Raw genomic sequence first — 26,178 nt, forward strand, 5'->3', positions numbered from 1 at the left:
GAATGAACTTAGGACCCTTAGGTCAGCAGGCCAACATTCTATCCACTGAGCCAAACTGGCCAGGGCCTTTGGCCATTTTTTAAATCCAGTTATTTTGTTCGTTGCTGTTGAGTGGTAGTTTATATATTCTGGATATTAACCCCTTATCAGATACACGGTTTGCAAACATTTTCTCCCATTTTGTAGGCTGCCTTTTCCCTCTAATGTTTCTTTTTGCTCTTTAGAAGTTTTAAAGCTTGATGTAGCTTCATTTGTCTATTTTGCTTTTGCCGCCCTATGCAAGAAATGATTGCCATTTCAATATAATAAAGCTTTTCCCCTAAGTTTCCTTCTAGGTGTTTTATAGTTTCAGGTCTCACTTTTTTATAAAGGAGACTTTTAATCCTCTCAGTTAATTCTACAAACTTTCAAGGAACAAGAGACCCCAAATCACTGTTACCATTTTCTTCAATTCATAAAATGTAAAACTAAAATCAATTAATAAGATTTACCTTTTTATGACAAATTATTTTAGAACAATTAAAAATGAAAGCAAGAAATAAAAGATTTCTATTAAATTTCTATTACTTACTTCAATTTGGCAAGTCTGTCCCTGGTCTGATTAATTTCTCTTGATTTACTATGAAGCCAGTCTTCAAGTTGTTTTTTGTTGGGAAAGTACCCTAACAATGAAATTAATTCATCACTGTGCCTAGATTTTATTTTTCTGATTTGTTCATCTTTGTCAGCCTATTAAAAAAATATTTTAAAAATAAAGCTCATTCTCCACATTATGTCAAGAACAAATATAAATTTTAGATTGATTCAAGTTCTAGGCTTAGAAAGTAAAACTATAAAAATGTAAGAAGAGAATATATAATTTCCTAAAGTCTAAGAGTGGGGATGACCTTCCTAAGCCATGGGAGAAAAAGAGTAACAAGTCTGATAATGTAAAAATTAAAACTTCTGTATAAGATATAAAATTTAATAGCAATGTACATATTTATTTGTATGTATACACCTCTATATTAGTTTTTTATAATTAGAAAATAGTTTTTAAACTTCAAAGTCTATTTTTATAGTATTAAGCTCAGTTAGCCCCTAAAATATAAAGCCAATAACGACTAAATACTTCATAATAAGATAAATTATCCTATATAATAAAAGCTTAATATGCTAAGTGTCCAACCACTTGACCAGTCGCTATGATGCGCACTGACCACCAGGGGCAGAAGCTCTGACGGGTAGGTCAGCTTGTTGCTAGTGTCTGGCCAATCGGGACTGGGCGAGAGGGCCAGATACTCCCTGAAGCCCCCCTGCAGCCCCTCCCCAGCCCTGATTGTGCACCGGTGGGATCCCTTGGCCTGGCCTGTGCCCTCTCACAATCCGGGACCCCTTGAGGGATGTCCGTAGGCCGGGCTGAGGGACCCCACTGATGCATGGGCCTCTAGTAATTAAAATAAAAAGAAAGGCCATACTTTGTCTTTGGTCAGCATCTCCATCTGGGTGCGTGTTGCTGTATGATGGTTTAACTGCTCCATCTCCTGGTCCAGTTTACGCAGGGTCCTGTCTAGGTCTGCTTTCTCATTCTGAAGACTTATTACTTCTGTTTTTAGAGTTTCTACATTACTGTTTTTCTCAGCTTTGCTCAGCTCATGTTCCTTATCAATAATACAAACAAATACAAAGGTTTATATAGTTTGTGTTTAAATAGTGACAAAGTATATTATAAACCAACTACTCACTCCAACAGAAATAAAAAACAGAAGAAATAAGATTTTTAAGGAAAAAAACCTTATAAAGTTACCTTAGTATTTTATAATACTACAGAATTATTAAATCTGGAAGGCTCAAACAAGGGTGAAAGAATAAGAATTAATGCAAAGTTAAGAGAAATGTGTCTAAGAATATAGTTTCATGATTCCTCAGTCAATACTTAAGTATTTATCAAGTACCCGTGTAACTGACTACATTTCCTGCCACATAGAAACTCTAAAAACAGTGTAACGCTGTCCCTGAGTAATGCCATCCCTTTACACGACAATTTATATATATAAAAAGCCAGTGACTAGAAGGCCTTAATGACCAGAACGACAAGCTGCTATGATGCCCACTGTGGCCAGCAAACTGGCCGGACCTGGGGGTGGGGCTAGCTGGTCAATCCCCATAGCCCCTCCACTCAGCCAGCTCTGCCCTGGATCAGCCCCCCACTCCAGTAAGGGGCAGGCTGGCCAGCCAACCACCCATGGCCCCTCCATCAGGCTGCTGGCCCCCGATCAGCCCCCCTCATTCAGGGGCAGGGCCAGCTGGCCCACCATCCACAGCCCCCAATCATCCCCCACCTCAATTGGGGGTGGGGCCTGCTGGCCTACCTCCTGTTGTCTTTCCTCCCGACAGGCCTGGCCCTGATCTGATCTGACCTGATGGGGGCCGGGCTGCTCGGACCTCACCCATGCACAAATTCGTGTACTGTACCTCTAGTCTGTAATAATAAAAGTGTAACATGCTAACTAGACCAGAAGTCCTTTCTTCCAGATAAAGCCACAGCAGGCGGGGACGGTGGCAGAGGCCCCTGGCTGTGGCAGCAGCAGGTGGGGGCAGGGCCAAGGCCCTTGTATGAATTTCATGCATTGGGCCTCTAGTATTGTGATAAAATGCTAAACTGACAAAAACGTACACTAGACGTTCAGTTAGGAAGCAAAAAGAAATGTTTAATTACATTATCAGAGTGGGATCTGAGGGGGGAATTCCCAGCTTTAGGATGTTTAACTTTGGTGGTGGGGATGTGAATGAAGAAAACAGAAACAAAGAAGAAAATCTGGAAGTTCATGAAAAGAATAGGTGGGCTACGGAAGATCCCATCATAGAAAAAGTGGTAATATGGCAAAAATGTATAAGATCTACAATGTAATGAACCTAGAGGAAAAATACTTGTTTCTTTTTTAACTTAATAGTTCTTAAGGTACTCATAAGAATAGCCTCGTTTTGTTCTGAATGCACATTTCCATGCTCTATTCTTAGAGAGTTTAATTTGGAAGGTCTGAAGTAAATCTAAACATAAGTACTTTTTAAAAACTTCCTAGGCAATTCTAATTTTTAATCCACTGGATTCTAGAACCAAAGAGTTTACTGATTAAGATATTTTATTTATTTATTTTTAAATATATTTTTATTGGCCCCATCTGTAACTGCAAAATGCGACAACGAAATAGATCACAAACGAAAGAAATGGAGGACAAAAAGCGACTGGATATAGTTTAAATCTATGATTGTCAGCTGATTTCTCAACAGAAACCATGCAGGCCAGATGGGAATGGCAAGAAATATTCAAGGTGATGAATAATAAGAACCTACAGCCAAAAATAATCTATCCAGCAAAACTATCACTCAGAATCGAAGGTCAGATAAAGAGCTTCACTAATAAAAAAAAGCTAAAGGAGTTCAACAACATCAAACCAGAATTATATGAATTGCTGAAGGGGGTTCTTTCAGAAGAGAAAATAAACAAAGATAAAAATTATGAACAACAAATACGTAACTTTCAACAAGTGAATCTAAAAACCAAGGAAATTAAAAAAAATCTGATGAACAATATTAACTGGTGAATATAATAGAATCAGAGGTATAGAAGGGGAGTGGACTGACGATTCTTGGGGAAAGGGGGAGAGGGGGGTATAGGAAGAGACTGAACATAAACTGTGCACCTATGGATGAGGACAATGGGGGGGTGGGGAAAGGGCAGAGGGTGGGGTGGGAACCTGGTGGAGGGGGAAAAATGAACTTTTGTAATAATATGAACAATAAAGATTTAAAAAAAAAAAAAAAGCTAAAGGAGTTCAACAACACCAAACCAGAATTATATGAATTGCTGAAGGGGGTTCTTTCAGAAGAGAAAGTAAACAAAGATAAAAATTATGAACAACAAATACGTAACTTTCAACAAGTGAATCTAAAAACCAAGGAAATTAAAAAAAATCTGATGAACAATATTAACTGGTGAATATAATAGAATCAGAGGTATGGAAGGGGAGTGAACTGACGATTCTTGGGGAAAAGGGGAGAGAGGAATGTGGGAAGAGACTGAACATAAACTGTGCACCTATGGATGAGGACAATGGGGAGTGGGGAAAGGGCAGAGGGTGGGGTGGGAACCTGGTGGAGGAGAGCAACGGTGGGGGGAGGGGGGGAAAGGAACATTTGTAATAATATGAACAATAAAAACTTATTAAAAGATTAAAAAAATAATAATAATAATAATAAAATATATATTTTTATTGATTTTGTACAGAGAGGAAGGAAGAGAGATAGAAAAGTTAGAAACATCGATTGAGAGAGTGTCATCGATCAGCTGCCTCTTGCACACCCCCCACTGGGGATATGCCCGCAACCAAGGTACATGCCCCTGACCGGAATTGAACCCGGGACCCTTCAGTCCCCAAGCCAACGCTCTATCTATTGAGCCAAACCGGTCTTGGCTGATTAAGATATTTAGATAAATTTATTTTATATGTGATTGTTAGACAAGGTAGACATTTTAATTAACATGCCATAATTTTAGGATTAACAGAAAAAAAATACTTCAAATTGCAAGATTCTAAATGTCTTACACCTTAAAATTAATTTTGTCTTACAGCTTTTGTGAGCTCCTGGTCCAGTTCATGAATCCTGTCAGAAGATCCTTCCAATTGCTGTAATTCATATTTCACATTTTTCAGCTCACTCTGCTTCTTACTTAGAATTTCTGATTTTAGCTCAATTATTCTTCCCAGTCCAATTTTCTTATCCCTTATTTCATCTATCTGTTTTTGTTTCAGAGTTTCTTTTTCTGCAAAGTCATTCTAAATACAAAAGAATAAGAATAACCATTTTTTCACTGTATAATTCATTAATCGGCAGTTTCCTCCTTATCAAAGCAACATGTGCACACCAAGAAAAACATAAAAAAGTTTAGAAATATGGAATGTCTAGCACCCACAGATAACCACTATTAACTCTGAGCAAACCTTTTCTTTACTTTTTCTAGTAAAAGAAAAAAATATTATTTAAAATCAAATAAAAAATATAGGTCTGCATTTTTAGGCTTATCCACATTTAAAAATTTGCTTCTATAAAAGTTTCTTCTACTTGGTATCAGATTCTATCCCAACACTAATCCAGAAATATAAGAAAATAAGGTCTATCCAAAAATTAAAACAACATAACTAAAGATTTGGACACAAAAGAAAACAATATTTACCATTAGTTGGCTGGCAGTTTCTTCTTCCTTGTCTTGTCTCTCTCTTACAAGTTTGTGAAAATTTTTAATCTGTCTTTCACTGAATGGTCCATGCTCAAAGCCATCCAATTCTAACTGTGATGCCAAAGACTGAATTAATGAATCTCTAGCTCGGATATTTTCTTGATGGCGATCTGCTTGTTGCTGTAGACGACCTTTATTATTATTTTTTAAAAATATGTTTTTATTGATTTCAAAGAGAAAGGGAGAAGAGATAGAATCATTAATGATGAGAGAGAATCATCCATCAGCTGCCTCCTGCACACCCCCTCACTGGGTATCAAGCCCACAACGCAGGCATGTGCCCTGACCAGGAATCAAACTGTGACCTCCTGGCTCATAGGTCAACATTCAACCACTGAGCCACATGGGATGAGCTGTAGATGTAATTCTTTTTTTAGCTGATTTTTAAAAAATTGAGATACTCTTACATTAACATGTATTAAAAAATACAGCAAGATCTCTTATATTCTGTGCCCAGTTTCTCCAAATAGTAACTGTGATATTGTAATATAATTAGAAATACATATTTGGTCTTTGTCCCTGGTTCCTGGCACTGAGCTCCTAAAACTCTTAGAATTTCAGACAGAATGTCTTTTTTTTGGTTGTTGTTAATCCTTAGGATATTTTTTCTGCTGATTTTTAGAAGGTGGAAGGGAGAGAGGGAAGAAGAGAGAAAGAGAGAAAATCAATGTGAGAGAGACACATCAACTGGTTGCCTGTAGCTTGTGCCCCTACAAAGGCCTGGGGATCAAACCGGAGACCTTCAGTGAATGAGCCAATGGCCTAACTATTGAGCAACACCAGCCAGGGCAAGAGAGGAGTGTCTTTTGATGTCCTATCTAATAAAAGAGTAATATGCAAATTAACTATCACTCCAACACACAAGATAGCTACCAATATGTGGACACAAGATGGCCACCACAAGATGGCCAGCAGGGAAGAGCAGTTGGGAGGGATCAGGCCAGCAGGGGAGGGCAGTTGGGAGGGACTAGGCCTGCAAGGGAGGACAGTTGGGGGTGATCAGGCCAGCAGAGAAGGGAAGCTGGGGGCAATCAGGCCTGCAGGAAGGTGCAGTTGGGGGGGACCCAGGCCTGCAGGGGAGAGCAGTTGAGGGGGGACTAGGCCTGCAGGGGTGGGCAGTTAGGGGCAATCAGGCTGGCAGGGGAGAAGTTAGGTATCAATTAGGCTGGCAGGGGAGTAGTTAGGGGTGATCAGGTTGGCAGGCAGAAGCAGGGGCAATTAGGCAGGCAGGCAGGTGAGCAGTTGGGAGCCAGCAGTCCTGGATTGTGAGAGTGATGTCCCAGACTGGAGAGGATGTAGGCTGGACTGAGGGACACACACCTCCGTGCATGAATTTCGTGCATCAGGCCTCTACTTCATTATAAGACCCTTTCTACCACACCTGAGTTTATTCTAATGTGGTGATTCCTGAAGGATGAAAGCTGGTTATCAGAGGAGCCTACTATGTGGTTAGAGAATAGAAATTTTCATCAGTACTCTCCTCCCCAACTCTGGGGAGAAGTTGAAGATTTAATTCAATCATCAATGGTCAATAATGATTATATAAAGGAACTCCCATAAAACCCCTACACAAGGAGCTTGAGCTTTCAGGTTGGTGAACACATGGAAGTGCTTAGAATGCCACACCCTTCCCCCATACCTTACTCTATACATCTCTTCCATTTGGTTGTTTCTGAGCTGTATTCTTTGTAATAAATTAGAAATAGTGTTTCCCTGAGTTCTATGAGCTATTATAACAAATTATTTAATCTGGGGAAGGGGTTGTAGAAATGTCTGATGTATAGCCAGTGGTCAGAAAAACAGATGACAGACAACCTGGACTTGGCAACGGCCATTGGAAATGGAAGGCAGTCTCACAGGACTGAGCCCTTAATCTGTGGGGTCTGTGCTAATTTCAGACAGTTAGTGTCAGAACTAAATTAAATTATAGGACATCCAGTTGCCAAGAATCAAAGAATTGCTTGGTGTGGAAAAATGCACTCACCTGGTGTTAGAATTATTGTAAGCAGAAAACTGTGTTCTTTTATTAACATTTTGAAAAACTATAAAGTAAATCCTCACTTAAAAGTCATGAATAGATTCTGTAACTTTAAATGAAATGACATATAATGAAACCAAATTTACCATAAACTACTTGATACAAGAGTTAAGTTCTATGCCTCTCAAAAACATTACAATAAAAAGTTATTTGAGGACCTGCTGTAGTGCCATATCAACCAGGATACAGACACTGATACAACCCTTCAAACTTATTCAGATTTCCCAGTTTACTTGTACCCATTTGTATGTGTGTTTATTAAACTCTATATAATTGTATCACCTGTACTGGCTCATATATCTACCACAACAGTCAAGATACCGAACAGTTCCAATACCGCAAAAATCCCTCCTGTTGCTTTTATAACTATAACCACAGTAACCTTTTTCCTGCCCCTCCTCCTACTTAGTAAGCCTGGCAACCACTAACCAGTCCTCAAAAATTCTGGCATTTCAAAAATGTTACATAAATGGAAATACACTGTATATATTTTGAGATTGACTTTTTTCACTCAGCATAATTCTCTGGAGATTCATCATTCATGCTGAAAATGCATAATATCTCAATAAGAAAGACCAAGTAAATATTTTACCCTACCCTGTTCAACAAGTAGTTCTGATTTTTCTTGATTGAGAAGTCTAGATTCTTTATTTAATTTTTCCAGTTCACGCTGACAGTCTACCAATTTCCTTTCTTTTTCCCTTATTGTTCTCTGGTGATTGAGATATAAATCATTTAGTTGCTCATCAGTCCCTTGAAAAACCTATGCAAAGCCAAAATAAAGAGCTTTAATAAGTAGAAGATATCACTCTGAGGTACAAAGTATGAAAAAAGTATTCAATATCCTTCCTCTTAACATATACATGAAGACAAACATCTTAAGTATTTTCTTTCAAAATGAGTGGCAAAATGGATTAAAATGAGGTTCACTATATTAACCCCAGAATTTTATTTATTTTTTAAATATATTTTATTGATTTTTCACAGAGAGGAAGGGAGAGAGAGAGAGAGCTAGAAACATCGATGAGAGAGTAACATCGACCAGCTGCCTTTTGCACACCCCCTACTGGGGATGTGCCCGCAACCAAGGCACATGCCCATGACCGGAATCGAACTCGGGACCCTTCAGTCCGCAGACCGACGCTCTACCACTGAGCCAAACCGGTTTCGGCTAACCCCAGAATTTTGAAAAACAGAATTCTACACCACAAACCTTTTCCATTTTCTGTTCCAGTTCACTATTATCTTTCTCCATTTGCTTCTTTCGGCTTTCCAAGGCTTTAATTTCATTGTCAAGTTTCATTATTTTAGAGAGATTGTATTCAATTTCTTTGAGACGATTCTGAAAATAAACAAACACTCTACGATAAATAAAATTCTCTATAGTTTACAATACATATGGATAAAGAGAAATAACGTAAGATGTGCCAGGATCAGGCACTTGGTAAAAGTGACCTCATTTAATGCGAACAATGCTGAAAAGGGGGTATACAGAAACTGAGGATCGGAGACATGAAGTAATTTGCCCCAACTCCTCATAGCTAGAAAAGGAGTAAACTCCAAATCTAACTCCAAAGTCATGCCTCATCTTCAAAACCCCCAAAAGTCATTCATTAATTTGAATACTTAGAGCCACATTATGCAAAGTACCACATTTTTAGAATTTAATCCTCAAAAGGCTATTTAATGTATTTTAAAAAGTTAGGAAAACAGAGTGGGCTAGAGACTCAGGGTGAGTCACCAGTGCATTCTGAACCTTAGGCAATTTTCATGGAAGATTATACTTTGGTTCAAAGTTTGCTCAAGCACAGAGGACTTTGAACAAATGAAACGTGATAAGTAACTTCAATGGTCTGCTTCCTGGGACAGCTGGCTGCCTCATCTCCTAGGAATATGTGTGAGCTGGCTCAGAGTCTGCTCCGTGGGTGATGCTGGGGACAGTCTCCCACTACCACTGTATTTCCAAGGCTGACCGATTCCTCTTACAAGACATTTGTAAAACTTAATTTTTAAACTAATGCATTACTACAGTACTTATTTATTGTAAGCTTTCAAAACTGCACCAAAATGCATCCTCAACTTTAATGTCACTTAATAAAATTATATTAAACCATCTCGTGATTTGTAAATTAATCAGCAGCATGTAATCACTATAAAAACGGGAATTAAAAAAATATATATATTTTATTGATTTTTTACAGAGAGGAAGGGAGAGAGATAGAGAACTAGAAATGTCAATGAGAGAGAAACATCGACCAGCTGCCTCTTGCACACCCCCTACCGGGGATGTGCCCACAACCAATGTACATGCCCTTGACTGGAATCAAACCCGGGACCTTTCAGTCCACAGACCGACGCTCTACCACTGAGCCAAACCGGCTTCGGCTAAAAACAAGAATTTTGTACACTAATGTATCACCAGCACATATAATAGGTGTTCAGTATGTTAGCTAAAAAAAATGAGATTTTTAAAAAGTAATTTTATATTTACAGTTACAGCTATCATTAACTGAATGCCTACCAAATTGCAGACATTATACTAGCTGCTGCTACACATTCTCTTTAATCGTTATGAGACTCTATGTACTAGGTAGGAGACTTGGAGGACTTAACTTGTATAAAGCTACATACATACTTAACAATAAGAGGTAAGAACTGGGATGCAGAGTTGTGTAATGGTAATGACTGTAGGTTCTATGAGCTGGAACAATTGAACATCTGTATGCAAAAAAGTAAGCCTCAACCTTACCTTGCACCATATTTTAAAATTAACTTGAAATAGGGCATATACTTAAGTGTAAGAACTCAAACTATAAAATGTCAAGAGAGAAAAAAATCTCTGTGCCTTTGAGTCAGGAAAAGATTTCCTAGATAAACAAAAACCATAAAAGAAAAATTGATAAACTGAACTTTAAAACTAAACTCTTGCCCTTTGAAAAGCAGTTAAAATATCTTCAAAATACATATTTGATAAGGGCGTGTATCCAGAATATCTGAAGCACTTTTAATATTCATCTCGTAAGACAAAATAATTGAAAATAGCCTTGACCAGTGTCGCTGAGTGATTAGAGCGTTGTCCCTCTCACATCAATGTTTTTCTCTGTCTCCCTCCTCCCTCCCTCCCTTCTACTCTCTCTGAATATCAATGGGAGAAAAAGGTCGTTGGGTGAGGATTAAAAATATTTTTTTGAAAATAGCCAGAAGAATCAAAGACACTTTACCAAAAACAACATTCATATGGCAAATAAACATATACAAAGGATGCTCAACATCCAAAGATATTAGAAAAATTAAAACCACAATGAAAAAAAAATACTCAGAGATACAACCTATCTAATGCAATGGCTGAAATAAAAAAGAACAATACTAACAGCTGATAAGGAGGCAGAGAAACTGCAATCTTAAACACTGCTGGCAGGACTATGAAATGGTACAGCCACTTTGAAAAGGGGCAGCTCATATTTAAACATATATTTACCATACATTCTATCAACTCCCCTCCTGGAGAATTACCCTAGAAAGAAACATACTACAAACAAAGACCCATACATAAAAATTTATAGCAATTTGATTTGTAATAACTAAAGGCTAGAAACAACCTAGTGTCCATCAATCAGGGAACAGATGGACATACTATAATATAGCCATACAGTAAAATAACCTCAGCAATGAAAAGAAATAACTACCCATATGTGCAACAGAGATTAATTAAAAAGCAACATGCTAAGAAGTCGGATGCAAAAGGCTACATAAGCTATGATTCCATTTATTTGACAATTCTAAAAAAGGCAAAACTATGACAAAACAAATCAGTGGTTACCAAGGACTGGGAATGGAGGGAGAAGACTGACTACAAAGAGACTTAAAATAACTTTTTGAGGTGATGGAAATGCTCTATATCTTGACTGGAGTGATAGCAATGCTACTATATATAATATATTTGCCCAAACTCATTGAATTATATACTTTTAAAAGGGTTGATTTTACTATATGTAAATTATATATCAATAAATCTGATGTTTAACATTTTGAAAAAACATTTAACATGTTTAAAATTCCTATGGGCATAGGAATCAGAGAGGCCTGGACTCAAATCGGGCTTTATACCTTACTTCTAATGTGAAAACCTGTGCCTCAGGTTTCTTTCCTAAAAACCTCATAGGACTAATGTGCAGCTTACATAATACATTTTAAAGCACTTTGATCAGTGACTGGCATGCAGCTGGCCCTTAATGAATACCTTTTGAACAGTCTAACAAAGAGAAATGGATTGAATCTTCAAAACACTGACTACAGGCATATCTCATTTTATTGCACTTCACAAAATTGCATTTTTTACATATTGGAGGAGAGCCTATCCACCAGCAAAAATATTACAACTCTTTTTATTGCAGTAGTCTGGAACCAAACCCACGACGATACTCTACTTCTCAAAAACTTCTTAGCTTCCCTTAATCAGTGTTTTCACTGCCTCTTGGTGGCATTATCTGGGCTTGAATCATGTGTGACATCCCTAGCTACTTCATTTTTTAAATCTAGCCCATCACCAGATGCTGTGGATTCTTTTTTTGACACTTGTGTTCTGGCTCTATCCCCAGAGCACACAATCTAATAAAAGGAGCTAAGGAAAATTTGTAAGCAACAAGAAATAATGCTTAAAGCTTGGGAATTAGTGTGAAGTGAGATAAATGAATAAGGCAATTGGGCTATTATTGTATAGAGACACATTGAACAAGAGTTGTATGAAGCTACTGCCGATGTTAACAAGGCATACTGTTCTATAGCAAAATTTTTTATAAGAGAGTACACCCTAAAATAATGATAAAAAGTACAGTGTAGTAAATACATAAAACAGTAAGACAGTAACTTATTACCATTATCCAGTATCATGTACTGTACATATTTCAAGAAATATATGTATTATTCAAGTTCATAAAAAAAAAAATAAAGCACATAAGGGGTGAGTTCTACCATGGTAAAAGGTGACTTTCTCCTTAGCATATCAGAAATCAAATTACCTTCAGTGGATCAAGTTCATTCTCATAGGATTTGACAATTTCTTTTGAAGATGTTAATTGGGCTTCCTTACTAGTAATCTGATCGCGGATCTCACAAGCTTTTTCCTTATTTTGCTTCAGATATTTTAGTTCTGTTTGACATTCTTTTACTTTCTGACCTTGTGTCTGGCGTACCTGCCGAAGTGTTTCCAAGGCCTTAATGTACCTATAAAGATATTAAATAAAAATTTCTGGCTAAGTAAATGATAGTATATTCATATAATGAAATATTATGCAGTCATTAAAAGTTTTTAATAACTTAGAAAATGCTTATGACATATGGTAAGTGAAAAAGTTACATATATACTGTCAACCAGGTAGTTAACATGCATAGAAAGAAAACAGAAAGGAAATATGCCCACTGGTTGCCACTGAGAAGTAATAATTAATGACTTTCTTGCTTTTAAAATGTTATATGTTTTAAGAAAGACATATCCAAATTGCAATCATATCAATAACTTAATGGGCTACAAATCTAATTAAATGTTACGAACCTTGTTGCTGAAAAAATCTCATCAAATTTTTGCTTCAAAGCCTTTCCTTCACTTAAAGGCCAATTAGAATCTTCTTGATGACAGAAAATGACATTATTTAGCACAGACTTGGAAACCCCAAGAGAACTTATCATCTCTCGGTCAATTTCTGCACATTTAGAGCTGAGACTTACATTTTCGCCATACCTATAGAAAATGAAAATAAAGAATTTATATAAAATAACCTCCAGTTGTATGTATTCTATTGCTAAAATCAATCCTTTATGTTATACTTGTAAAAAAAAAAAAAAAAAAAAAAAAAAAGTGCCTTCATTCATCCCTCTTACAATAGCTTCCTCATGCTAAAAAGTATTCTGAAATAATCCAGCAGTTCACTGAGAAAAGAAGTATGTAAAACAGTGTGGTTCAGAAAAAAATATAAGAATATATGTAACATGTTTTTACATATTTGGGTTTTTAATTACAATCATTTAAAATACCTAGAGACAATACATAGAAAAAAAATAAACTACTTCCCATCCCTAGAACTTAAAAATAAGGAAAATAAGGGCCTTAAGAGAACAAAACATGATAATCCACAGCAGACAAGCAATGGTGCCTTAAACAAAAACATGTAAAGACTGTAGAGTTTAGATAAGGGGTTGTTCAATAACAGACACATGTTTATAAAAGGAGAGTAAAGGCAAGCAAACCTTAGTGGTACCCATCTAGCAAATCCAGGGAGGATTCTGACTCAGTAGACCCTAAGTTCTAGAGTCACACTGCCAAAGCAATACAGTAAAGAAAACTGTCTCGGGGTCTCTTAAATGAGATCAGTACACCCAGAGCGAGAAGCATCCTTGTCCGTGGATTCCTCTCAGTATTTTTCAACAGAAGGACAAATCTACCATTTTTTTTTTCATATCTTCTGTCCAGTATCTGTTAATAACTAGATGAGGTGGGCAGAGACAGTGTCTATCTTTCCTGTCATTTATATATTCCCTTATGTATGTTTAAAACATTACACTGAATGAAGTGAGAATGTTTTGTAGGTGGATTGAATGGACACAAATAGAGCAGGAAGTTATCCCATTAGACCAGGAAAAGATAATGGTAGCTTTGAACTGGAATGGTCATCATAGAGATAGAAAGAAACAGACTAAAAAGACATTTAGGTTAAATCCACACGATTTGATAATGGACTGAATATGAAGGACAAGGATGATGTCAAAACAGACTTAGGTTCTCAGCTTGTGTCACTAGATAGGTAGTGGTGTCATTCACTGAGAGTAAGAGAACTGTAAGAGGTTTTTTCAAGGGGAGTCAAGGGAAAGGATCATGAACTTGGTATAGCTGAATCTGAGGCATCTTTGGAACAACTGGTAGAAAAATTAGAGAGGCATTAAGTACATTGGTTTAGAAACAGAGGTCTGGCCTGGAGACATAAATTTGTGAGTTACCTATGAATACACAGTAATTTGAGCAATAGGTATGAATGAGATTATCTAAAAAGAGAATATAGAGCAAAAATGAAAGAGGATGTAGGACTGAGTCTGTAGAGCTCCCACCTTGATTAGCTGCGTAGAAGTTGGCTTTAAGGAAAAGAAAGAGGGAACAGTGTTTTGACATGTCATGGAAATCTAAAAACATGTTCAAGTAAGAAGTGATTAACGTCTACTTTTTATTGCGTTGTAGTATATAGAGCCTTCCAAAGAGATCTATATTCCAATCCGTGAAATTGATGAATGTGTTAGTTTACGAGGCAAAGGGGAATTAAGATTACAGATGAAATTAAAGTTGCCCTTCATTTGACTTTAAAATAGGTTATCCTGGATTATCTGGGTGGGCTATGGTAAGGAGAGGTCCTTAAATCTGGGAGAGAGGGGCAGACGACAAAGTTAGAATGATGCAATGTGAGAACTCGGTCACTGTTGCTGGCTTTGAATATGGAGGAAGAGTACCATGAACCAAAGAATGTGGGTGGCCTCTAAAAGGTGGAAAGTGTGTGCCCAGTCAGCATGCTCAGTGGTTGAGCATCGACCTATGAACCAGGAAGTCACGATTTAATTCCTGTTCAGGACACATGCCTGGGTTGCTGGCTCAATCCCTGGTCAGGGGCGTGCTGGAAGCAGCCAAATCAATGGTTCTCTCTTATCACTGATGTTTCTATCTCTCTTTCTCTCTCCCTTCCTCTCTGAAATTAATAAAAATATATTTTAACAAAATAAAATAAAAGATGGAAAGAGCAAAGAAACAGACTGTTCCTAGAGCCTCCAAAAAGAAATAGCCCTGCCAATACCTTGGTTTTAGATTAGTGAGACCCAATTCAAACTTCTAAATTATAGAACTATAAGATAATAAATTGTGTTGTTTTGCCTGGCCAGTATGGCTCAGTGATTGAGCATTGACCTATGAACCAGGAGGTCATGGTTCAATTCCCAGTTAGAGCACATGTGCGGGCTGTGGGCTCAGTCTCCAGTGTGGGGCATGCAGGAGGCAGCAGATCAATGATTCTCTCTCATCAGTGAAATCTCTCTCTCTCTCCCTTCCTCTCTGAAATCAATAAAAATATATTTAAAAAAAATAAATTGTTTTAAGCCACTAAGTTTGTGGTTTGTAATAGCAGTCACAGAAAACTAATACATGAGCTCTTAATACACATTAAGCATATTATATGCCCTAGCACCATCCTTACATCTGTTTTAATATGTACAGTGATACAGAACCCCAATTTGACAAATGAAAAAAACAGACTCACTATGCGGTCTATTTTATATAACCATAGCATTATCTTAATTAATACAGAGGCTATTAGTGACCTTAGTTGTAGCTGTTTCAGTAGAGGAAGGGGTTAGAGAAGGAGTGAGGAGAAAGTAAAGAAATGGAAACAGTTAAGTTTCAACAATTCTTCTGAGAAGATTGGCTGTAAAGGGGAAGATGGAAACAGTAACTGCAGAGGAATGAAATCAAAGGTATGTGCTTAAAAACGAATGAAGAGAATCTGCTTGAGAAGCTAGTGCCTAGTATAATGCCTCTAACACATAATAGATGCTACACATTACTGGTTAAGTAAAAGGATTATTTCTAGTTTAACAAATAAGAAATAAATGAAAAAGGAAGGAGGTAAGGTTACAGTTAAGTAATTTGCTCATTAAATCTAGGGTGGCCTAATTCTAAAATCCATACTCACTACAAGATGATACCTGCTCAGTTGAAATGGACAAATTATTACTCTTTCCTACTTGTCTACTTCTCATCTCACCCATCCCTACACGATACTACCATTTTTTCATTCAATCTATATTTGAGTGACTATGGATCTTCAATTCAGCAATTGTTGATAAATTACTCAAAAGAATAGAGCATTATCAAGAAATCTTTAATGGTATCATTCTGTTTAACTGATAAATTGTAACCAAGTAAAAAATTAAATGGTGACAGTGGGTGGGCCTGTGCATATGTAAAGCAGGGAATATACAGGCTACTTCCTGCTCAATTTTGCTGAGAACCTATAATTGCCCTAAAAAAATAAAGTCTGTTAAAATTAATATGCTCCCTTAAAATAAACTAAAAGTAATAGGAAAAACCATAGAAAAAAACACTAAAAGACAGAAAATGAATGGATGATCAAATATAAAATAAGCACCTACTTTATTCTAGTAATGACTCCTTCCAGGGTCTTAAATTCTGTCTTTTTGCTTTTCTGAGTACACACCATAGATCTCTGCACAGCTACAAGTTCTCCATTCACATCACGAAACTGCAGACGAATCTGGGCTCTAACATCTGTTTCTTGAGCAACCTTTCAAGGTAAAATAGAAAAAAAAAATGCTACCTTAATAAGCATTAGAATGCTAGTTCTGAAGGAAAATACAAGCAATTTTACTGAAAATGAGTGAACAAAAAATTTTAATTTTACTGTTTATTAAAATTATATATTCCCCCTACATTATTCAGCATCATTAAGAAATTAGCTGGTGTGGCTCAGTGGATAGAGTGTCTGCCTGCAGACTGAGTGGTCCCAGGTTTGATTCCAGCCAAGAGCACATGCCCAGGTTGCAGGCTTGATCCCCAGTAGAGGGCGTGCAGGAGGCAGTAGATCAATGATTCTCTCTCACCACTGATGTTTCTATCTCTCTCTCCCTCTCTCCCTTCCTCTCTGAAATCAATTAAAAATATATATATTTTTTAAAAAACTCAGGTGTGTGATTTTTCAATAAATTTTAGTTTTAAAGCACCAAAAACATCTTAAAAAATAGTTTTTAAAAAATTACAAGTTTACAGAAAAGTAGAAATATAGTATACATAATTTGCCCCAAACCACTTGAGAGTAAGTTGCTCATCTGCTATTCCATCATCAATATTTCCTAGGAAACATTTTCAATAAAAAAATCAGGAAATTGCCCTAACCGGTTTGGCTCAGTGGATAGAGCATCAGCCTACAGATGGAAGGGTCCTGGTTCAATTCCCAGTCAAGGGCACATGTCCAGGTTGCAGGCTCGATCTCTAGTAGGGGACATGCAGGAGGCAGCCAATCAATGATTCTATCTCTTCATTGACATTTCTCTCTCTCCCTCTCTAAAATCAATAAAAATGTTTTTTAAAAAGCAGGAAATTGATATTGATATATTACTACTATATAGTCCTCACATACCATTCAAGTTTTGCCAATTGTTCTAATATGGCTTTTATAACAAAAAAACTAGTTCAGAATTACACATTGTTATTTTACACTATTCAGAATTGCACATCATGTCTCTGGTTTCTTTCAGTTTGGAATAGTTCCTCAGATTTTCCTTGACTTGCATGCCTGATAATTTTGAAAATTACAGAATATCTCCCCATATTTGTCTTGTCTAATATTTCTTTATGACTATAACCAGATTATCCATCTTTGGCAAGAATATTAAAGAAGTAATGATTATGTTCCTTTCATTGCATCTTATCAGATGAAACTTGATTTCAATTTATCTCATGACCTGGGATGTTAACATAAGTCTCTTGATAAAAGCAGTATCTCTCAGGCTTCTCTACATATAGAGAATGTTTTTCTACTTTGCTTTTAATAAGTATTGGAGGAGAAATATACTAAGATCACACAAATATATTTATCAAGCTTTCTTCCATCAGGTTTAGCATCTAGTAATGAATATTTTTTATTTGAATGATTACTACAATAGCTATTCAATATTAATTTTCTAGTTATTTCTCCTACATTTTTTTCATTTTTTTTTTGCTTAACTTGTTTTTAAAATTTCTTTATTAAGATACATATTTGTCCTCAACCCCCCATTCCAATCCCTCACCCCTCACCACTCATGCCCTCACCTCCTACTGTCCTTGACCACTGGTTAAGCTCATATGTATGCACACACGTCCTTTGGTTTCCTACATTTATTAGTTAAGTTCTATGAACTTCCAGTTAAGATAGTGGAAGAGCTAAACGTTGTGCCCACCTACTCCCATGAGCACATTAAAATTACAACTAAGTTATAAAACCACCATTATTGAAAACCACATGAAGATCAGCTCAACAGAAGTCCTATAACTAAGGATATAAAGAAGTCATGTCAAGACTAGTAGGAGGAGGAGACAGAGAACCAGCAGGTTTTACATCCAAAGTGTACTGATTAAGAATCAGGAGGTATCAACTGAAGGATTTGTATGCATGCATATAAGCACAACCAACAGATGCAAAACACTGGGAGCCGAGGTGAAGGCGAGTGCTGGGGGTAGAGGCCAGGGGGTACAGTGTATTCCAGAAAATAAAACATCCTCTGAAAATAAGACCTACTTACAGGTTTCCTTCTGAGTTAAATATAAGGCATCCCCCCGAAAATAAGGCCCCCTCAGGCTCTGTCTCAGAACAAAAATTAATTTACCGTAAACTGGTCGCTAGGGCTGCCCCAACTGGTGTCTACCAACCAGTGCGGTTACGCGGAGTCCTGACGTCACTGCTGTGTGGAGGCGGAGCGGAGGTGAGCGCGGGGCGGGAGAGAGGACGAGACTTTCTCAGATGCGTGTAGAAGAACAGGAGGATTAGAGTGGACGGGACATGGCGAAGGTGGTGAGTGCTGGTCTGGCTCTGGTGACACTACCTGATGCTCGCGGCCGCCCTCATGATGACTGAAGGTTCTCAGTCAGTGGCAGACCCTGCTCCAGCCCAGATCCAGGCCCCAGCAAGCCCAGTGACAGTCCCCAGGGGGTAAATGTCTGATAAAAGGGTAGGGGGATGTCTGGTGAGGTGTTCAGTGGCACAGGGGTGGGGGGAGGGGGATCACTTAAAATGACACAGGAGGATCAAAAGAGGTTACTAAAATGGTAATCCCCCCTCTGATTCTCCTGTGCCATTTTGATTCCCCCTTCTGGTCCCCTGTGTCATTTTAAGTGATCCCCTCCCCCCATCTTGATACCCCAATTCCTTTTTTTTACCCCTAGAAATGAGCGCAAAAAGAAAAAGCTACTCCGTGGAGTACAAGAAAGGAATTGTGGAAGACTCTTGGGGCCAAAATCTTAATGCTTTCTGCAAAGAGAAGATATTGAGTATCCGATTGGCCCGAAAATGGCGAGCAGAGTATGGTAACCTCATTGAACAAGTGGACAAGGGAATTGCTAAAAAGTGCAAGTGTGGATCAGGTCGGCAACCATTATTTTCCGAACTGAAAGACCCGATTTGTGAATGGGTTGTTGACATGAGAACAGAGGCTTTGGTTGTGAATAGGGCTCAGATTCAAGAATTTACCCTTGCAATGGCACCACAATTTGACATAGCCCCGGAAGACTTCAAAGCATCACAACACTGGCTGGATAATTTCCTTCAGCGAAGTGAACTGTCTTTAAGAAGATCTACAACATTGTTTAGGTTGGAAGATACTCAAGTTATTAAGCAAGCACTTGCTTTCAAATCCTTCATTGATGATGCTGACTTCTCTAAATACAATCTTTCCAACATGATTGCTATGGATGAAACTGCAGTGTTTATGGGCCAATCATCTCAAACAACAATTGAACAGCGGGTGCCTCCTTAGTGTACATTCCCTCCACTGCTTACTAAAGTGCACGTGTTTCCTGTATTTTGGCAATTCATCTGGATGGCACTAAAATCCCACCTTTAACCATTTCTAAGGGCAAAAAGGAAAAGATTGAATGTGTTTTGGGCGTTTTTATTCTTGAAACTGAAAAAGCCTGGGCCACACAAGCAGTTATAAAGAAGTGGATTGATTTAATGCCGTCGCTTGCTATGCGAGGGAGCCAAAAGAGGTCTGCTAGTCTGGGATGCAGTCAGCACTCACCATGCTAAAGACATGAAGACATTTCTTCAGAAAAGAAAAATAGATCAGATAATGATTCCTGTGGGAATGATGGCCTATCTCCACACTCTTGATATTGCAATAAGCAAGCCATTCAAAGACAATTTGCGCATGGAAATTAATGACTACATTGAAAACAGAATGGAGAGAAATCAGCGTGGAAACTTTGTGGAACTTAAACTGCAAGAAGTTGTGACTTGGGTGAAGAATTCATGGGAGAAAATCACTGACAGTTGCATCACAAATGCACTACGAGCAGGCTACCTTGATAAGAAGAACTCATTTAAAGACAGTGCTATTGCTAAACATGAGAGATTTGGTCCACTGATTCTGAAAAAAATGGAGTCACAAGAAATTCACCAGGAAATTCAGGAATTGGATTGTTATAATGATGTTCCAGAAGATGATGACATGATTGTCATTGAATAAATGAGTAAATTCTTGATATTGTAGGATTCACAGTTTGTCTGGTTTGTGTTGACAACTACCGTACCATATACAGGTAATAAATTTCCTTTATTTTCATTTAACAATAAATGTGTACCGTATTCTTCTTCATGGAAAAATAAGACATCCCCTGAAAATAAGACCTAGCGCATCTTTGGGAGCAAAAATTAATATAAGACACTGTCTTATTTTCGGGGAAACAGTATATATCTATATGTATCTCTCTCTCTCTGTCTCTTTATATATATATATATATATATATATATACATATATATATATATATACACACACATATATATATATACACACACACACACACACACACACACAATAAAAGGCTAATATGCAAATCAACTGAACAGCAGAATGACCGGTTGCTATGATGCATACTGACCACCAGGAGACAGACGCTCAATGCAGGAGCTAGCCCCTGGTGGTCAGTGCTCTCCCACAGGGGTAGAGCCACTCAATCAGAAGCTGAGCTCACGGCTGGTGAGTGCAGTGGCCGTGGCAAAAGCCTCTCCTTCCTCCACAGCTGTTGGACATCCCCTGAGGGCTCTAGGACTGCAGGAGGGCTCAGGCTGGGCCGAGGGAATCCCCTCCTTTGAGTTCATGAATTTCGTGCACCAGGGTCTAGAGAGAGAGTGTGTGTGTGTGTGTGTGTGTGTGTGTATTCATGATTGATTAAAAAGAGAAAAAGAGAGGGCCCAAATATATAAAATCAGAAATGAAAGTGAAGACAACTGACCCTACAGAAATACAGAGGATTATAAAGGAATACCACAAACAACTCTATGCCAACAAATTGGAAAACCTAAAAGAAGTAGATAAATCCTCAGAAACAAAATCTTGCAAGACTAACTCAAGAAGAAACAAAATCTGAACAGGTCCATAACTACATTGTTCAAATTTCCATACTACACAAAGCAATTATAGATTCAATGCACTCTCTATCAAAATACAATGGCATCTTGCACAGAACTAAAACAAATAATCTAAAATTTATATAGAACCACAAAAGACCCTGAATAGCCAAAGCAATCTTGAGGGGGGAAAAAGTTGGAGGTATCACACTACCTGATTTTAAACTATGTTACAAGGCTATCAGTAATCAAAATAGCATGAAAACATAGACACAAAGATCAATGAAACTGAGCCCAGAAATAAATCCATGCCCCTATGGTCAATAAATCTCAGATAAAGGAGGCAAGAATATATAATGGGGTAAAGACTATCTCTTCAATCAATGGTGCTGGCAAAAGTGAATATATACATGAAAGAAAAAAAAACACACAAAAATGAAGCTAGACCATTTTATCACACCATTTACAAGAATAAACTCAAAATGGATTAAAGACTTACATCTACAACCTGAAACCATAAAATTCCTAGAAGAAAATGTAGTCATTGCTCTTAGCAATATTTTTCTGGATATGTCTCCTTGGGCAAGGTAAACAAAAGAAAAAATTAATAAATAGTTCTACATCAAACTGAAGAGTTTTTGCACAGCAAAGAAAACCATCAATAAAACAAAAAGACAACCTACTGAATGGGAGAAGATATTTTCTAATAATACATCCGAAAAAGGGTTAGTATCCAAAATATATAAGAAATTCATATAACTTAACAGCAATAAAAAACAAATAATGGGCAGTGGACATGAATAGATATAAATAAGCATGGGTTTATTTCTGGGCTCAGTATTCAGTTATATTGATCGATGTGTCTGTTTTTATGCTTTATCTATATACTAGCGGACTGGTGCACGAAATTGATGCAGAGGGAGGGAGAGTCCCTCAGCCCAGCCTGTACACTTTCCAATCCGGGACCCCTTGGGGAATGTCCGACTGCCGGCAGTTGGACCTCTCTCTCATAATCACAATAGCTTGCCTGCCCACCTGGTCACCCCTAACTGCCTCTGCATGCTGGCCTAATTCCCCCTTCCTGCCCTCCCCCTTCCACTGGCCTAGTCGCCCCTGCATGCCGGTCAGGTCGCCCCTAACTGCTCCCTCCTTGCAGGTCTAATCACCCCTAACTGTCCCCCCTCCCGCCGGCCTAGTTGCCTCCAACTGCCCCCTTCTGCCAGCCTGGTCGCCCCATGCAGTCTGCTTGTTCAGTTGTTTGGTCATCCCTCACTAACCCCCCTGCCAGCCTGGTCATAGGCAGCCATCTTGTGAGGGTGTGATGGTTAATTTGCATACTACCTCTTTATTATATAGGATTCTCTCTCTCTCTCTGTTTCTATCTATCTATCTATCTATCTATCTATCTATCTATCTATGTAAAAGGCTAATATGCAAAGTGTCCCCTCAGAAGTTTGACCCAGAGTTCAATCATTTGCTATTATGCGTGCTGACCACCAGGAGATAGGGCAGAACTAAGGAAGGCCCCAAGCTGGCAGCCAACAGCTGGCAGCTGGGGAAGGAAGTTCAAGGATAAGCACAAGAAGAGCTCTACTGCCCATTGTTCCCCTGGTTGCAAGTCTCATGCAGTCCCTTAGAGCACATGTGTCAAACACAAGGCCCGCGGGCCAAATCCGTCCCGCCAGGCCTTGCAATGTGGCCCGCACCGCGCTGTCATCACTGCACTCCGCTGCGTTTCCATCACAATGACAGTTTATGACTGTTCAGTAAACCATTCGGCCCGCGATTTAGGCTGGATTTTAGATTTTGGCCCCTTCTCTGATTGAGTTCGACCCCCTACCTTAGAGATTAGGAGATACAGGCAGGGGGGAGGGGGAAAAAGAGGGGCAAGAGGAATGGCACGGGCATGCTTCTTGGAGGGAGAGCACACCTCGAATATTATCTTTATTTGCATATTGCTGAACTTGATTTGTTAATATTTTGCTAATGGATATATTTATGCCCATGAGTGTTTATCATTTAGATTTCTTGTGTAGTTGTATGATTTGGGTATGGAGTAATGCTACCCTCATAAAGAGTGGGACATATTTCTTCGGCCTCCCTCTTCCGAAAGGATCTGTGTAGAACTGATATTCTTTCTTCCTAAAATGTTTAGTAGAATTTAGCAGTGATACCATTGGAGCCTGAAGTAAGTTCTCATTGTGAGGTTTTTAACTTTGAATCCATTTCTTATTGACTGAACTTTGACAGCCTGTGTCCTTTAAAGAATATTTTCATTTCATCTAAATAGTTGAAGTTATTGGCATATGGTTGCTAACAATATTCTCTTATTACCTGTATACTGACTATAAGGTCTGCAGTGAAGTCACCTCTTTCATTTCTATTATTGGTAACTTGTGTCTTTTTCTTGATCACTTTGCTTAGAGGTAAATTAATTTTATTTGTTTAAAGAATGAGCTTCAGCCTTAGCTGGTCTGGCTCAGTGGAGAGCACATTTGGCCTGTGGACTGAAGAGTCCTTGGTTCAATTCTGGTCAAGGGCATATGTGAGCTTGATCCCCAGTAGGGAGAGTGCAGGAGGCAGTCCATTATTGATTCTCTCTCGTCACTGATGTTTCTATCTCTTTCTGCCTCTCCTTCCTCTCTGAAATCAATAAAAATGTGTGTGTTTTTTTTTTAAAGGAATAACCAACCTAGCTAGATTTGGCTCAGTGGAGAGTGTCAGCCTACAGACTGAAAAGTCCTAGGTTTGATTCCAGTCAAGGGCACGGACAAGGATTGCATGCTCAATCCCTGACCCTGATCTGGGTGTGTCCAAGAGGCAACCAATCGATGTGTGTCTCTCTCACATTGATATTTCTCTCTGTCTCTCCCCGCCCGCCCCCCCTTCCACTCCCTCCAAAAATCAATGAAAAAATATCCTCTGGAGAGGATTAAAAAAAGAAATAATCAACTATATCAAATCTGCTGAGAAGTTAATAAGAATTAGAAAATGACCACTTTAGTCCAGCTACAATGGTTCAGTGGTTGAGCATTTACCTATGAACTAGGAGGTCATGGTTCGATTCCCAGACAGGTTGCGGGCTCATTCTCTCTCTCTCCCTTCCTCTCTGAAATCAATAAACATATATTTAAATAAAAGGGGAAAAAATGACACAAACTTTATCTGGCAACATGGATATTACTGGTAACTTTACAAGAGCAGTTTCAGTGAGGGGGAAAAAAGAAGAAAATCTGAATTGAGTAGGCTGAGGAGAAAATGAAAAGCAATGAAGTGATGACAATGAGTACATACAACTCTTGTGAATTATGTTATAAACTGGAACAGAGAAGAGGTAGTAGCAAGGGGGTGATTTGGAATAAAAATGTTTATAGATCAGAGCTCCCACAGCATGCTGATGTGAATGATCCTATACAAAGAGAGAAACTGCTACTGAAAGAGCAAGAAGGAACAATAGGAAAGCAAAATGCTTGAGATGACAAGAGAGGTTGGATCCAGCCTTCAAGAGGAGTTAGCTAACCTTTAGATAAAATAATAAACAATTTACCCTTAATAAAGGAGAGAAAACAGATAGCATGAGTACATATAGAGATTAATTTGGAAGATTTTATGACTGGAAAACAAGAGACTTTTCATCTGATTCCTCCTACTTTCTCAATATAGTACAAGGCAAGATCATCAATCACAGAGGGTAGATTACAGGTTTAAGAAGAAAGAAAATGTGAATTGTCGTTTTAGAGAGGGCTCAGTAAATGTATTAAATGGTATTTCTATTTCTAAGTGGAAAATTAATAAATACTTTCATAATTAGCTATTGTTAGTCATATAAAAGTAGAAATTTCAATTACCAACTGGAAGTCAGTTAAATCAACTATAGAATATAAACTCTATAGAATTCTATTCAGTAAAACAACGAAATAAAAGTGTATGCAGGGGTGGAAAAGAATACAACCCTATCTAATAAAGAGGGAATATGCTAATTGACACTCATGATGTCACAAAGATGGCAGCGCCCATAGCTAATAAGGAGGGAATATGCTAATTGACTGCCCCACCCTCAAAGATGGTGGCACACACAGCCTCAAGATGGTGGTGCTTAGTCCCCTCAGCCCCCCAACTGATCAGGGTCGGCCAGAGGTGCAGGCAAGCCTTGGATGGCCGCTGCCCAGCTGCCGCCCAGGGCTGCCTGAGTCTCAGGTAACCAGGGCCGACCAAGGCTTGCACTGCCGGCAGTCACAGCAGCAGAGATGTAATAGGGCATTGCCTTCCCCTGTCGCCAGGTTGCCTCCCACCCCTGAGGGCTCCGGGACTGTGAGAGGGGGCAGGCCGGGCTGAGGGACCCCCCCACTCCAATGCATGAATCTTCATACACCGGGCCTCTAGTAATTAATAAACATTAATACAATAAAAACTCTGTGTACACCTACTTTTGCCCACCCTTGAATACCTATATATATAAAAGCCTAAGCAAGCAAGCAACCAGTCGACCGGTTGTTATTATGTATGCTGACCATCAGGGGGCAGACACTCAATGCAGGAGCTATCCCCTCGTGGTCAGTGCACTCCTACAGCCAACCTCCCAGGCAGCAAACCTCCCTCGGCCCCTCTCCCAGCCGTGCATTGGGCCTCTAGTATATCTATATAAATAGATATGCAGTGCATCACTAAATAATTATTTAATTTGTAAAATGGCATAAAATTCTATCCATGA

The 26,178-nt window shown here is 38.5% G+C and overlaps 1 protein-coding gene across 3 annotated transcripts in view; it reads right to left on the reverse strand.

The window, feature by feature from the left end:
* The window catches only part of RAD50 (RAD50 double strand break repair protein), a 186,442-nt gene that overhangs the window by 30,010 nt on the left and 130,254 nt on the right, over positions 1-26,178 (reverse strand). For all 3 annotated transcript variants that reach the window (XM_045576654.1, XM_045576655.1, XM_036424794.2), the window contains 9 exons: positions 16,497-16,648; positions 12,868-13,053; positions 12,335-12,539; positions 8,530-8,658; positions 7,914-8,079; positions 5,216-5,409; positions 4,611-4,817; positions 1,458-1,640; positions 572-729 (listed from right to left, as the gene is read on the reverse strand). In XM_045576654.1, the coding sequence (XP_045432610.1) occupies positions 572-729; positions 1,458-1,640; positions 4,611-4,817; positions 5,216-5,409; positions 7,914-8,079; positions 8,530-8,658; positions 12,335-12,539; positions 12,868-13,053; positions 16,497-16,648 (1,580 nt within the window). The remainder of the gene's footprint in view (positions 1-571; positions 730-1,457; positions 1,641-4,610; positions 4,818-5,215; positions 5,410-7,913; positions 8,080-8,529; positions 8,659-12,334; positions 12,540-12,867; positions 13,054-16,496; positions 16,649-26,178) is intronic.

This window comes from Pipistrellus kuhlii, unplaced genomic scaffold (assembly GCF_014108245.1).
Source record: "Pipistrellus kuhlii isolate mPipKuh1 unplaced genomic scaffold, mPipKuh1.p scaffold_m20_p_8, whole genome shotgun sequence".
NCBI classification, from domain to species: Eukaryota; Metazoa; Chordata; class Mammalia; order Chiroptera; family Vespertilionidae; genus Pipistrellus; species Pipistrellus kuhlii.